This window comes from Choloepus didactylus, chromosome 6 (assembly GCF_015220235.1).
Source record: "Choloepus didactylus isolate mChoDid1 chromosome 6, mChoDid1.pri, whole genome shotgun sequence".
NCBI lineage: Eukaryota > Metazoa > Chordata > Mammalia > Pilosa > Megalonychidae > Choloepus > Choloepus didactylus.
Window position 1 is genome coordinate 53068272 of NC_051312.1, and position 14168 is coordinate 53082439.

Here is a 14168-nt window from a genome sequence, read left to right on the forward strand (position 1 = left end):
TTTGAGAAGTACTGCCTTAAAGCTCCTTTAACTCTAGGACTGGTTCTATATGTTACTAGTCTATAAGAATTTTGAGTGTTATCCTTTTTGTTTTTTTTTAAGTATAACTTCACATTATACCTTGTATATAGTTTAAGCTTAAACTAATCAGATAAGTGAATGGGATTGCCAAGAATCACTAGGTCCATGTCCATGTAATTTACTTTATTGTGTGTTAGTTTCTGTTAATTGTTGGAGGTAAAGGCGTGCAGATCATTCACTTGCCCCACTGGGGTTCAGATGTTGGAAAATATACATAAAAGAACTGACAGCCAAATGAGAAGGGAATAGCTTTATTAAATGTGAAGCTAGACTTCAAAATCAGTGAACTCCATTTCTTCCATACTGCCTCTTACACCTTAGCATTGGCCAGGGGAAATGTGGCTGTGAGTTGATTTCTCTGCCCAGGCTTCAGCAGAGATGAATGACGGGCCTGCCTCCTGCAATCAGTTGCAGTAACTCAGAGTGTGCCAGCCGATGGTGCCCCAGCCATCGGAAGTGGAGGAGAGCCTGGGTCCTTCTCTTAGGACCAGAGGATGAGAATACGGCAGGCTTGCCAACACAAAGACTGGGTGGAGCCTGCTTCCCAGGCATTTGAGGCAAAGTAACTCCAACCACCGGTGAAACACTTCCTGGCCCCCTTTTTCCCGGGTCAGATGAGCTCTTCCTTATTCTTTGAAGAAGGATGAGTTCAGATACAGAAATAAAGGTGAAAGTTTCCCTGAGTGGGGAGTTAAAAAAAAGTTTAGGAATTTTTTTTAAAGTCTCTTCTGTTATTTCAGATCTGTATAAATAGTGCTGCACTGGCCTTTTAGGTTTGTGAATATTTCAAAGATAAAAATGTTTTATGGGGCATATCAAATTCCATGATATTCAGAAAGAGAAATCAGAACATGTCTCTTAGGCAATAGCAATATATAGTTTTCTTGTGCTTTGTAGTCGAAATTTTGTCTTTCTTTGGTAATTTTTAAGTAAAACAACTTGCTTAAAACTAGTATGTCAGAGTCAGTCACCAGAACCCACAATCGGGCCTACTGAATTAATTCTTGTAGTCCTACTTTACGTTATAAAGGGTTTTATTTGGCATAGCATTGTATGAATAGTTAACATTACTGTGTTTTCAACCTATCTGCACTATCATACTGAGTAACCTTGGTCAGGTTAACCAAATATTTTGAAATCTCAGTTTCTCTGGTTGGAAAATGGCGATAATTATCCCTATCTTAATCTGCCTTATTAGGTTGCCTTTGAAAGTCATAAGAAATGTGTAAAATATGTTTAGGTATTTATTACATGTCTATATATATATGTGTGTGTGTATATACACATACCAATATAATTATTATAAAGTATATTGGGACTAGGAAGGAAGAAGAAAAGGGAAGCAATATTAATTGAAATCTATGTGTCCAGTAGCTTGCTTTTGTACCTTATATATGTAATTTTACTTAAGGTGTGCAACTGAATGAAACACTTTAAGTTGCTTTCTCAAGGTCAGATTAACAAGTAATGAGCCCTGAATTCACACTCTAGTTTATCTGATTCCAAACCCTCTGTGCCTACAGTATAAAAAGTACTTTCTATGTGTTAGATGCTGTGCTATGTATATTAATTTATGTATAAGAGAAAGTGAAAATTTTCTTTTAAATATCACTGTCTGGCCTTACCAAATTTTAAATAAGAGAAATTAGTGTTGTTGTTGTTTTTTCATAACCTATTCCTTAACTAAATATCTTAGAAGTAGTGATCTTTTAAAATTTGGTTCAATTCAATTGGGTAGCAATTTTAATTATTTTAGATTTAACTATCATTAGTAGTTTCTTTATCAGACCATATCATATGGACTATGGTGTTTTCTAAATTGTCCTTTATTTATCTCTGTCTTTTTTTCATTTTAGGTGCTTTTAAGCCCTGTGAATATTTGCTAGGAAGCTGGATGATTCGTCTTACTGTGTGGTTCATTTTCTTGGTCGCATTGATTTTCAACCTGCTTGTTATTTTAACAATATTTGCATCTTATACATCACTGCCTTCCTCCAAGTTGTTCATAGGCCTGATATCTGTGTCTAACTTATTCATGGGAGTCTATACTGGCATCTTAACCTTTCTGGATGCTGTATCCTGGGGCAGATTTGCTGAATTTGGTATTTGGTGGGAGACTGGCAGTGGCTGCAAAGTGGCTGGGTTTCTTGCAGTTTTCTCCTCAGAAAGTGCCATATTTTTATTAATGTTGGCAGCTATTGAAAGAAGCTTATCTGCAAACAATATAATGAAAAATGGGAAAGGCAGTCATCTCAAACAATTCCGGGTTGCTGCCCTTTTTGCTTTCATGGGTGCTGCAGTAGCAGGTTGTTTTCCTCTTTTCCATCAAGTAGAATATTCTGCATCACCCCTGTGTTTGCCATTCCCCACAGGAGAAACACCATCATTAGGATTTACTGTAACTTTAGTGCTTTTGAATTCACTAGCATTTTTATTAATGGCCATTATCTACACTAAACTTTATTGCAACTTGGAAAAAGAAGACCTCTCAGAGAACTCACAGTCCAGCATGATTAAGCATGTTGCTTGGCTAATCTTCACCAATTGCATCTTTTTCTGTCCCGTTGCATTCTTCTCATTTGCGCCACTGATCACTGCAATCTCTATCAGCCCTGAAATAATGAAGTCTGTTACTCTGATATTTTTCCCATTGCCTGCTTGCCTGAATCCAGTCCTGTATGTTTTCTTCAACCCAAAGTTTAAAGAAGACTGGAAGTTACTGAAGCGACGGATTACCAAGAAAAGTGGATCAATTTCAGTTTCCATCAGTAGCCAAGGTGGTTGTGTGGAACAGGATTTCTACTATGACTGTGGCATGTACTCACACTTGCAGGGTAACCTGACTGTGTGTGACTGCTGTGAATCGTTTCTTTTGACAAAGCCAGTATCATGCAAACACTTAATCAAGTCACACAGCTGTCCTGCATTGGCAGTGGCTTCCTGCCAAAGACCAGATGGCTATTGGTCCGACTGTGGCACACAGTCTGCCCACTCTGATTATGCAGATGAAGAAGATTCCTTTGTCTCAGACAGTTCTGACCAGGTGCAGGCCTGTGGACGAGCCTGCTTCTATCAGAGTCGAGGATTCCCTTTGGTGCGCTATGCTTACAATCTACCAAGAGTTAAAGATTGAACTGATGTCTTTGTAACTGTTTTCCCCACCAACCAAAATCACAGTGTTTATAGAGTGAAGCCTATTCTGATCTTTCATCTGGGAAGCACTTCTGTAATCACTGCCTGGGGTCACTAAGAAGTAGGGTAAGGTGGTAGTATATTTTTTAAACCATACATTTTCAAAGAACAGGTGCCTAAATTATAAATTGGTGAAAAATGCAGTGTCTAAGCAATGTGTGGTTTATTTGAAACAAATTTGTAACTTGAAAAGGCTTTCAGATATAGTAGCAATATAACATTAGATTTCTCTGATTCCTAAGAAACAAACTTTATAATTATTTCTGAATTAAGCACAAAAAAAAGAACAGCTGTTAATATTTTTTAAAAAAATATTTTAAAATGTGATTTTATGTAACTGAAGAAAAAGTCTTGCTAATTTTACCTAATGTTTCATCATTAATCTCAGGACAACTTAACTGCAGGGCAAAAGAAGGGATTGTCTCCCAGGTAAAACTGTGAGAGTATATATAGGCATTACCTTAATTGTGTTTTCTGTTTCCATCTTTGAATATAATACAATCATGAATTTTAGATAATTTATAAACCTGAAGCCCGGAGATGTTTTTAAAACAATATTAACAGCTGTTAGATAAAAAGAAAATAGCTGAACATTTGTTTTCGTAATTATACATTGCTTTGGTGCAATTGCAATAGTTTTTTTCCTCAGTGTTTTGTGATCACACTACTAGGAGAAAGTAAAGGGCTAATTGCTGTTGGGTTTAGTGTATTTGGCTTGACAACTAACTAATATGGGAGTTTTAATAGTATCTGAGGAATTTGTTGGCTCCGTGTAATATTCCAATTAATAAACACCTCCTGATATCATTGGCTCTACTGATACTTTCCAATTTCATTGATATATCTATTTATAGTTTGAATTCTACAGAAAGTAGACTGTAATAAATAAATGCATTCAATTAGGAGAGACTGGGAGTAATTATGATGTAAAGCACTTACATTTATTTTTTAATGAGCTGGATTCTCTTGAACCTGTACTATTACATGGAGGCATCCATACATTTTCCCCTTACTGTGATTTATAGGAGTCCATTCAACAGCTTAGATGATGAGTTCTAGTGAGACAAGACATAGATGTCATTAAGAAAAAAAAATTGAAAAGGAGAAAAAAAAGCTTAGACCTATGTTTTTAAAAATTAAAACTTAATTCTTATTTATGGGCCTTTGACATGTCACTGTTTGGAGTCTTAAAGTTATAAATGTTCAGCATGTTTTTTGGAACAATATGCTAAATCAGTACCAAACCCATTGCCATATTAGTTATTCTGGATACACTAACAAAAGTTAAGCTAGATTGCAGTTTAATAATTAAACTGTATATACTGTGCATATAATGAATTTTTATCTTATGTAAATTATTTTTAGAACACAAGTTGGGAAATGTGGCTTCTGTTCATATTTTTAATTAAAGCTACCTCCTAAACTATAGTGGCTGCCAGTAGCAGAATGTTAAATTGTGGTTTATATACTTTTTTTGCATTGTAAATAGTCTTGGTTGTACATTGTCAGTGTAATAAAAACAGAATCTTTGTATATCAAAATCATGTAGTTTGTACAAATTATGGGAGGGATATATTTACTGTGTGTTGTAATTTTGTTAGGCCAACTATTCACAAGTTTTTAAAACTGTTATGTTTGTATATTTACACATCTGATAAATATTAAATCATAATTAATAAATATCCTAGTTAAAGGTGTTTTTTCCAAGTTACTGAAATGTTTTCATTTCACTCATTTAAACAGTAGAACAGCTACTATATAAAATATTTGGTAAACTGTACTATACATATGGTATGAAGTACAATATTGAACTCAGTGTTTGGAATTATTAAAGTTTTCAGAAAGCAATCCATTTGCCATAATTTATAACTAGGTACATTAATAAATTTGCTTAGTGTTAGAATAAGCAAATTAAAGTAAAATTATATATTTTTAGTGAGAAGTATAAGAAAATATGTTGGAAGTAAGCATTAGGAAATATTATTTTGGTACTTTTCTATAATAAGAAAACTTTACTGAAATTTAGAAGTAAGTTTTTATCCTTACTTGAGTCTGAACCATTCCGGTGGAAAACAAATTATGACATTTAAGAGAATACCATCAACTAGATGTTTATTTAAAAGCAAATGATTAAAAAGCCTGCATGATACCAAATGTAGTCAGTTGCCCAAATCCTTAGAAACTCCTCAACGTTCATGATCCTCAAGCACTCATTTTACAGATGAGAAAAGGGAGGGTTTAATAAAATTTAATGAATAGCTGAGTCACACAGCAAATTAGAACCCAACCCAGAACCCAAGTCCTCCTAATTCTAGACAGTTTTGTTGTTAACTTCAGTATATGTTTGAAATTTCTGTAACAAAAAGTAAAATAATATAATTATAGTCTACTCATCACTCAACTTTGACAATTATCAACAGCACATGATCAGTTTTGTTTCATCTTTATCCCCCTCTAAACCACTCTGCCCCTTGGATTATTTTGAAGCAAGTCTAAGACATATTGTTCCACCTGTAAATACTTCAATATGTCTAGAGAATTTTTTTAAGTTACATAATACATTGCCACAAAGAATGGCATTATGTTAGTAATATAGTCAGAAGCTCATGGATATGAATTTTTAAATAAAAGCCACTCTTCACTTATTTGAGGTTGGTACAGAGCCAGCAAGAAATTTCAATTATCTCAGATATGCCATGACAGTGAAAACGAGTAGTAAAAAGAGATATTACTACATCAATGCCCTAAAACTTCATGGGAGAGGCCCTCTTTTGAACATACTTGTTCATTTATATATAATTCAACTAAGCTTGATTATGGCTTCTAGGCCCCAGTAGTGAAAAGGCACTGTAAGAAGAGACCACAGGACCCCAGCACCAGCACCGTGCGGCAATTTGCCTCACAGCCTTTGGGGCTCCAGTGTTGGTTACAGCATAATGCAATAGTTGATCATAATGATGACACTGAGGCATCAAAGAAAGGCCATACTTTGGAGTAAAACATTTTAAGGAGGCAGAGAAGTATAAGGCATTTTAGATTCCCATACCAAGAGGTTAAAGGGTAATATTTTGGGGTTTTAAGCGTCATAATTCACCATTTAACTGTTAGGCCCTGTGCTAGAAACTTTGAGGATTAATGAGTTAATATCACTATCAGGTAGATTATTTCCCTGTTTTACAGAAAAGTGAGTTAGGACTTGGAAAGGTTAAACAGCTTGTTTAAGGACATCTAGCAAGTCGAAAGCTATTGATTCAAATCCAGGTCCTTTTTATGCTAAAACCTGTCACATGATTCCTGCTGGGAAATAGATTCTCAAGCTTACCTCCTTTATGAAGCTCAAAAGGGGCCCAAGGCCTTTTGATGCTGTTGTATTGCTTCTCCAGATGTTCTAATAAAAGGTTTTAACCAGAAATGTGCCAATATTGAATAATTGGGGTAGAGTATGAAAACTTTAAGCCAGTTTTATTCCTTGATTGATTTTCTTTATTACTCATATCAATTGTGCCAATTTTCTTCCATTTTCATTTTGTTTTTATTGAAATTTTTAATAAAATTAATTTTCCATTTAAATAGTTTTGACCATGTCATATTTCATTAATCACAGCTTCTGCCTTTTGAATTGTCCTTGGCTGCTGTTACTGCTACCGTTATCTAATGCCCCTGTGCCAAATTTTGCTTATCTAAATCTTGTCAAAGACTTTGCTATCACTCTTTAGTCAATAGCAAATTTTCTGTGTGCTGTTTTAGCCACTGTCAGTTTTCACTTTGTGATCTATCAGTACTATAATGAACTTGAAAAAACATATAAGTGTATGCACTCAGCAATGGCAGGAATCAAGTATCCAACTTTATTGCCTGTACCTCTTCAATGCTGCCCTCACCCCCATCACCAATTCGTAAGAGGAATGCTCCTGCTGAGATCCCACAACATTTTTTTTTCCTCATAAAACACATATATCCCCAGTTCTTAAGACCCAGCACACACTAGAGGCTTGAATGAGGTCAAAAAATTCACATGCATAGAAACTGGAAGATGCCAGGCAAACAAGGAGCTACAAAAAACACTGAAAGTTTGCCCCAAAAGTTCATTCTTGGATAGTTAAAGTTCGCTGGCTCCCGACTACGATAAAATATGGCCATGTGCTGTAAGAACTCATGACCGATGTTTACTGTCCTAACCTTGTAAAGATACGGGAGTACATTTGGCTTCTGCTTCTTTCCCTTTAAAAGCAAATGCCTTTTCTCAGTGACAGCGGATTTCCTGTACTAAAATATCGGTAACTACTTTCGATCCCACAGCAGGCGAGGGAAGGCACTGACAAGCCCCCAAACAGCAGGCACTGTCCTGGTCTGGGAGGAGGAAGGGCCGGCAGAGGGAAGCCTGGGCAGAGGAAACCACTCTGGGCAAGTCAAGACAAAGCCCGCGCGGCCTCCACGCGTTGCCACGGCAACGCTTGGCCTGTGCAGTCTCGGATTGGCCGGGTCTGGCGCGCGCGGGGCCTGCTGGGAGATCCCGTCTCCGCTGCGTCTCCGCCGGTTTGAACTTGGCGGGCCAGATGTGGCCGGCGGAGTGGCGGGGGGCTGCTCCTCCCCCGCCCCACACCCGTCTCCCTGCGGCCTTCCCGCCCAGGTCTCGGCCTTCCTCGGGCTCCTTCTCTGTCCTCATGGCGGGCGCCCAGGAACAGGGTCTGGAGGTAGTGGCGGTGTCCGTGTACTCTCCGTCGCCGTCGCTGAGCTGCAGCAATTCCACCATGTCGCTGTTGTCTCCCCTCCGCCACCATAGCTTCCCGTTTGACGAGGACGATGGTGATGGGGAAGATGAGGAAGATGAGAACGAAGATGCTCATGACTCGGAGACCAAGGTGGCTAGTCTGAGAGGAATGGAGTTGCAGGGGTGCGCAAGGTAAACCCGAGGCCGCCGGGCCGATACAGCCCTTCTCGATTAGACCCTTAAGTACCTTCCACAGCCAAACACACTCCTGTCTTCCACCTCAGAGGTGGTGCAGGCGTCCGCACCCGGAGGTGCTGCTCGTTTTTACACATGAAAAGAATCCTGGGCCAGTTCTTACAAATAACTCCAGCTTCTCTATGATTCCTAACTCTTTTTCCTGAAATTGTTGCTACAATCTCACTTCCCAGAAAAACGCAGTCTCAAACAAAATTTTGCTACCATTTCAGGAGTTTTATAAGTCCTCAAAAGCCAGATTGTGGATTCCATAATTCTTGTTCAAATCCAAACTCTAGTCCAACACCTTAAAACTAAAATGTGCTTTACTTGCACCTTAGTAGTACCTGTGGATTTCTGGAGGAAAAAATCTACCTTTTTCTAGTGAAGTAGATTGTAGTTAGCAGTACACTTACTGTATCATAGATAAGGAGCTGAAACAGAGGTTAGAGATGTTAACCTCAGCATCCAGAGATAACCTTTGGGTCTGATCTGAGCACTTAACAATAGTGGGATAGAAGTCACTGAATCGAAGAATGTTAGAACCAAAGGCATTATTTAAACCATCTTAATTTATTTCTACAGTTCATTCAGCAAACATTTATAATGTGCCATATGCTAGTCTAAGTACTAAAGCCAATAAACAAGATAGACTTGGTCTCTGTCCTCAAGGAATTAAAGCCTAGATCAGTTTACTAATTTTACAGATAACAAAACTGCAGCCCAGAATACAAATAAAAATTGTATTCAAAGGCATATACCTAATTATTAGCAGAGCTGGTCCTAGTCCTGAGGTATACTGATCAGATTCTCTCTTCTCTGTATTGCATGTCTGTAATGATATATAGAAATAGGAGCAAAGGGCCTATCTGCAGGAATATCTTTTATTTAAGATGGTCCCAAGTAATGCGGGTCCATTCTTGAATAGCTCATTACATCATCTTCGAAAGCAGTTTACAAATTCCTAACTGTCAAACTATGCAAGGCACATTATGGGCGATCTAAGAAATACAGACCAAAGAACACAAGCTTTATGTACAAACAGTGAGAAAGCCCCCTTCAGTATAAGGCAGTCAGACCCATGGTGAGTAAATGGATATGGAACCATATGAAATGACCCATATACATGGTTACAAGATTGAGTCTCTTAAGGATGAAAAGTCAAATGGTTGGAATAGAGAAGAAAACATAACTGAACAAACCACTTAACCAGACTGGTTGTAGCAACAAGAAGCAGGCCTTCTCTGATCAATGTGAGAGAACTTAATGGTAGAATTAGAGTTTCAGGAGTCCATTTTTATCTGGGCCTAGATAGGGATTCTTCAGAACTGAATTGGTACCAAAGTTTTTTAAAAATAGTTTGTTTAGGTCTTGGAAAATACCATCCAAGCATAATCAGCAGGACTGAACAATGTAAACTGAGTTTGGTGGTCTGAGCAGTGAATGGCCTTTAAAATTACAGCTCAGCTTACTGAGACCTTGCACCAGCTTCCAAGAACCAAATCCCTGATCAAATAGAGCCCACTAGGGGAGGAGCCAGAGTATATTTATATCTCACCTTAGCCAATATCTGAGTGAGCTGGTAGCACCCTAGGGCTAGGGCTGCCTTCTTTATCATAGTTCATTTCAGTCTCTACAAATCAAAGGGATAGGTAGGATGTGAGACTAGAAAGAGAAAGCTGGAATCCTCAGGACTTCTGTGTGGCAAGTATTCAAGTGTGCTGAATAAATGCCTATTTCCCACCTCCTAGAAAACAGATAAGATAAGGTGATTGTCTTCAAATGCTTCGGAAAACCTGGTACTTACTTTCTGGAAAAAGATTAGTGTTTAGAAAACTTCCTCAATCCTCCTCCCTACTTCTAACCTTTACTTAGTGCTTTGGATCCCTTAGGAGGGTGATGGCATTTCCAAGGAAAGCAGGCAGCCCTAGTTTTCTGGACTATGAGCATCCTCTCTGGAACAAAGAACAAACCTTCTGTCTCCCTCCAAGAGCTACTAAGAATTTTATGCCTTTTTTCTACCCTTCATCTGCCACAGTGATTTGACTGGCAAAGCTATTAAGATAAGGTTTCTTTGAGATAAACTCAGGCATCAGCTGCACATGGTGGATATGAGCCAGAAGTATTTTAGGTGTTAATTCAGTCATGCTTAGAGAATGCATTGACCTTCAAGTATATTGCACAGGACTGAGATAAAGCTCAGTTTTTTGCAGACAAGATAATGAGAAGTATTTTCCTGGAGGTTTATAATAGGCTTTTGGGGCTGCTATTTATCTCTTCAACTTTATTCTGGTTTTTATATATCCATTTACATATATATATCTATGTGGAAAACCATGCCTTAGTAAATATGTTGGTCATAAATGACTGCTTATCAAGCCTCTTTATGATTATGGGTAGAGCTGTAGTATGTACACCAAACATTTTGAACTCATTTGTTAAAATTGTTAAGACAAGAAGTTAAATACTTAAAATATAATTTAAAAAATTAATCTCACTGATTTCTTCTTTCAACAAATATTTCTTAGGAACCTGTCATAGTCTAGATCCTATGCTAGGCCTTGAAATAAAAATGAGTTAAGACAAGTTTTCTGTTTTTAAGGAACTCAAGGTCTGTGGCAGAGATGGACAAGTGACAGGAAACCCAAGGCAAGGCATTAAAGAAATGCCTGAGTTGAATTTTGAAGGGAGAGAAGGAGTTATCTTTTATTTAATTAATTAATATTAATTAAATAATATTAATCTACATATACCAAGTACTTACTGAGTGTCCAGAACTCTACTAAGTGCGTTAGCCTGGACTGTCCCATTCAATAGTACCTGCGAAGTAGCTACAATTGTCCTTCATTTTACAGTTGAGAAAATGGAAGCTTGAAGTTAAACAATGTGCACAAGGTTATATAGAAGGAAGCCAGCACAAATTCATATCCAGGCTATCTTAGTGCCAAATCTAAACTTGTAATCTGACTGTGTGTGGAGGTGATAGAAAGGACTTTCAGGCACATGCAAAGCTGCAGATGCACAAGGAGGTGGTAGAATCATCCACCTGCAGGAGTTCAGCATGACTGAAAAGCAAAGCCTGGATCAGCCATTGATGAAAAGAGAGACTCGACAGATAGGCAAGACCCAATTCATGGCTGTTATGCTAAGGAGTTTGTATTTCATCCTGTGGGCAGAAGAACCACTGAAGAATTTTGAGATGGGGGGCGGGTTATGTGACATGATGGAAGGATGCCTTTAAAGGATGAATCTAGCAACAGTGTGGAAAATGATTTGAAGTAGTAATATGGGAGTGAGAGAAACTTATTTCCAGACAGTGGTTATAGGATTGGAGAATAGGAGATTGACTTGAGAAAATTGAAGGAAGTAGAATTGACATGACTAGATGATTATATAGGCATGAGAGGTAGACAGAATCACAACTGGAGGGGGAGCAGGAGGAGTCAAAGATCTCCTGGGTTTCCGACTTGAGTAGGTAGATGATGGTATTCATCGCTAAAGTAGGATTATAAAAGGAGAAGCAAAATATTTCTTGGGGAAGCAGGTGGAAGGTTAGTGGTGGCAGATGATTAGTTGTGTTCTAGAGTGTTTGAATTTGATACCTAAGTGGATATATCAGGTGGTTGGAAGTAAAGGTCTGGAGCTCAGGGAAAAGGTCTAGCCTGGAATTGCTGATCTGATCATCATCAGCATCTAGTGAGAGTTCAAAGTGTGGGAGCAGATGAGGTCATTCTGCAAGACTGAGAAGGAAAGGCGTGTCTAAGAATTAAACAACACCTCAACACTGTCTCTTTCTCAGTAGAATACAGATTCCACAAGGGCGTGGATGAATGAAGAAATACAGCAATAGGAAAAACACGAGTAAATTGAAGCTATAAGGTAGAGAAAATTGGGGCATCCCAGTGAGGGAATTATTTGCTAGAGGCAGGAATGTTAAAGAGACAAAGAGGAGCTGAGTCTGAATGACTTGGTTTCTAGAACTGCTTTGGGTTCTGAACAACCTTTCTTTCCAACGGTGCTGATGGTTCAGAATTTCCTGTTTTGTGCAACTTGTATATCTGACAAAGTCTCCCTGTTCTTTATGTATATACTTACAGTGTACATACAGTACCCTTCCCACCTTCTCTCATCACTAGCTTGTGTAAGTAGTTACTTTTCCTTACACCCAGCAGAAACAGATGGACAGAGGGTGCAGGGTGGAGATGGAGGCAACCAGACTGTGAAGTGTCTTGTAGGCCTTGTCTAAGAACCTAGAGAAAGGGAGTCAACCAAAATGTTTAAGAAGCGAAGGGCCACATGATTTATTTTTTTGGTAATTTTTTATTTCAAAACATTTTCAGACTTACTGACCCTTTGGCTTTATGATTTTTTTCTGTATGTATACATATTCTTTTTTTCCTGAACCATATAAGAGTAAATTGCCAACATGATGTCTCTTTATTTCTAAATACTTCAGGGGTTATTTACTAAGAACAAGAACATTCTTTTACATAATTGCAGTACAGTTATTAAAATCAGGAAATTAGCATTGTTGCAGTACTGTTGTCTAACCATTTGTTCAGTAATGTCCTAGAAAAAAAGGAAGGAAGGAAGGAGGGAAGGAGAAGGGAAAAGTCTTTTCCAAGTTCTGATCAGGATTATGTGTTGTAATTAGTTGTCTAGAGATTAAATGTTTAGGGAAGAAAAATTGTTGGCATTGAGGCATTTGGATTGGTGTGGATTATCCCAGTGGGGTTTTAAATAATGTAGTTTTAGAAAAGGAAGGAATTCAAAGGTGTTTTGATGGGTAAACTAATTTGAATGTTAGACTCCTTTTCACGATTTTTCATATATAATTTATATAAAAGTAATTCATATATGTTGATTTATAAAAACACATAGTTAAGTGATTTTGACTAGTAAGCCAAAGAGTTTCATGTACAAGTGCTACAGAATCCTCTCTTTGTAGTGGTGAGGTTGAATCAGAAGATAGCCAAGAGGAACAAAAACAGGTGCGCTTACCAGAAAGCAGCCTGACACCATGGGAAGTGTGGTTTGTTGGCAAAGAAAAAGAAGAACGTGACCGTCTACAACAGAAAGCTCTAGAGGTAAAACTAGACAGTTTTCTTTTTATTTAGTCTGTGAGCTCATGAAGTAGAGCTGCTACTGAAATTAGAATGCTAACGTTATTTTCCCCTAAAACAAAACATTTGCTATATCAATTTACTGTATAAATATTAATAACTCTTATTATAGAAATAATATATGTTATTATAAGAACATTTGGAAAATATAGATAAGCATAATTAAGAAAATTAAAATCTCTAATCTCACCATTTGAAGATAACTATTATTAATATTATGGTACATAGCCTTCCAAATTTTCTTCTAAATAAAATTAAAAAAATAAGTATATACAAATATATATATATAGACACATGCACTGGGCTCATTCTATGCACAATTAACTAAGGTAAATTCCACTGTATACATTTAGTAAACTTTCAGAAAAGAGAGAAGACAAAAATTGAAATAGAGACAGGAGTCTACTACCCCAAAGTGCGTGTGCCTAGAGTGAGTATGTGCTGGGAAATGGGCGTCTGCTGGTTTTTCTGGGTGTTCCAGTTTCTCTGTGACTCCCTGACACGCTTATGGACATTTCTGTGTGTGTGATTGCAGTGTATAAAAATACGAATTTTTTGTGTACAACACGAATATGATATATAAGTCAGCTACTTTATCGGGATCTCAACTGAAACAAGAGAACTAATACTTTTTTCATGGATAGTTTTGACTTCAGACAATTTTTGACTCACATATTAACTTTAAAGCCTAAACCCTATGCTGTAGTGGGGTGAGTGTTATCCACTGCTCTCTGAACTCTCACTTCTAAACTCAAAAAGCAAATCATTTTAGATACATTTTCATATAAATTCCTCACTCTTTGAACTCTTATTCTTTGCTGTCCAAA

General features: G+C 37.5%; 2 protein-coding genes across 3 annotated transcripts in view; both read left to right on the top strand.

Annotated features, from left to right (window-relative positions):
* The window catches only part of LGR4 (leucine rich repeat containing G protein-coupled receptor 4), a 107853-nt gene extending 101168 nt beyond the window's left edge, over positions 1–6685 (top strand). For both annotated transcript variants that reach the window (XM_037839138.1, XM_037839139.1), the window contains one exon: positions 1938–6685. In XM_037839138.1, the coding sequence (XP_037695066.1) occupies positions 1938–3214 (1277 nt within the window). In that variant the 3' untranslated portion in view covers positions 3215–6685. The remainder of the gene's footprint in view (positions 1–1937) is intronic.
* A 1097-nt stretch (positions 6686–7782) lies between these two features.
* CCDC34 (coiled-coil domain containing 34) overlaps positions 7783–14168 on the top strand; it is a 33092-nt gene continuing 26706 nt past the window's right edge. The window contains exons 1-2 of the mRNA XM_037838838.1: positions 7783–8176; positions 13167–13305. Of these exons, the coding sequence (XP_037694766.1) occupies positions 7830–8176; positions 13167–13305 (486 nt within the window). The 5' untranslated portion in view covers positions 7783–7829. The remainder of the gene's footprint in view (positions 8177–13166; positions 13306–14168) is intronic.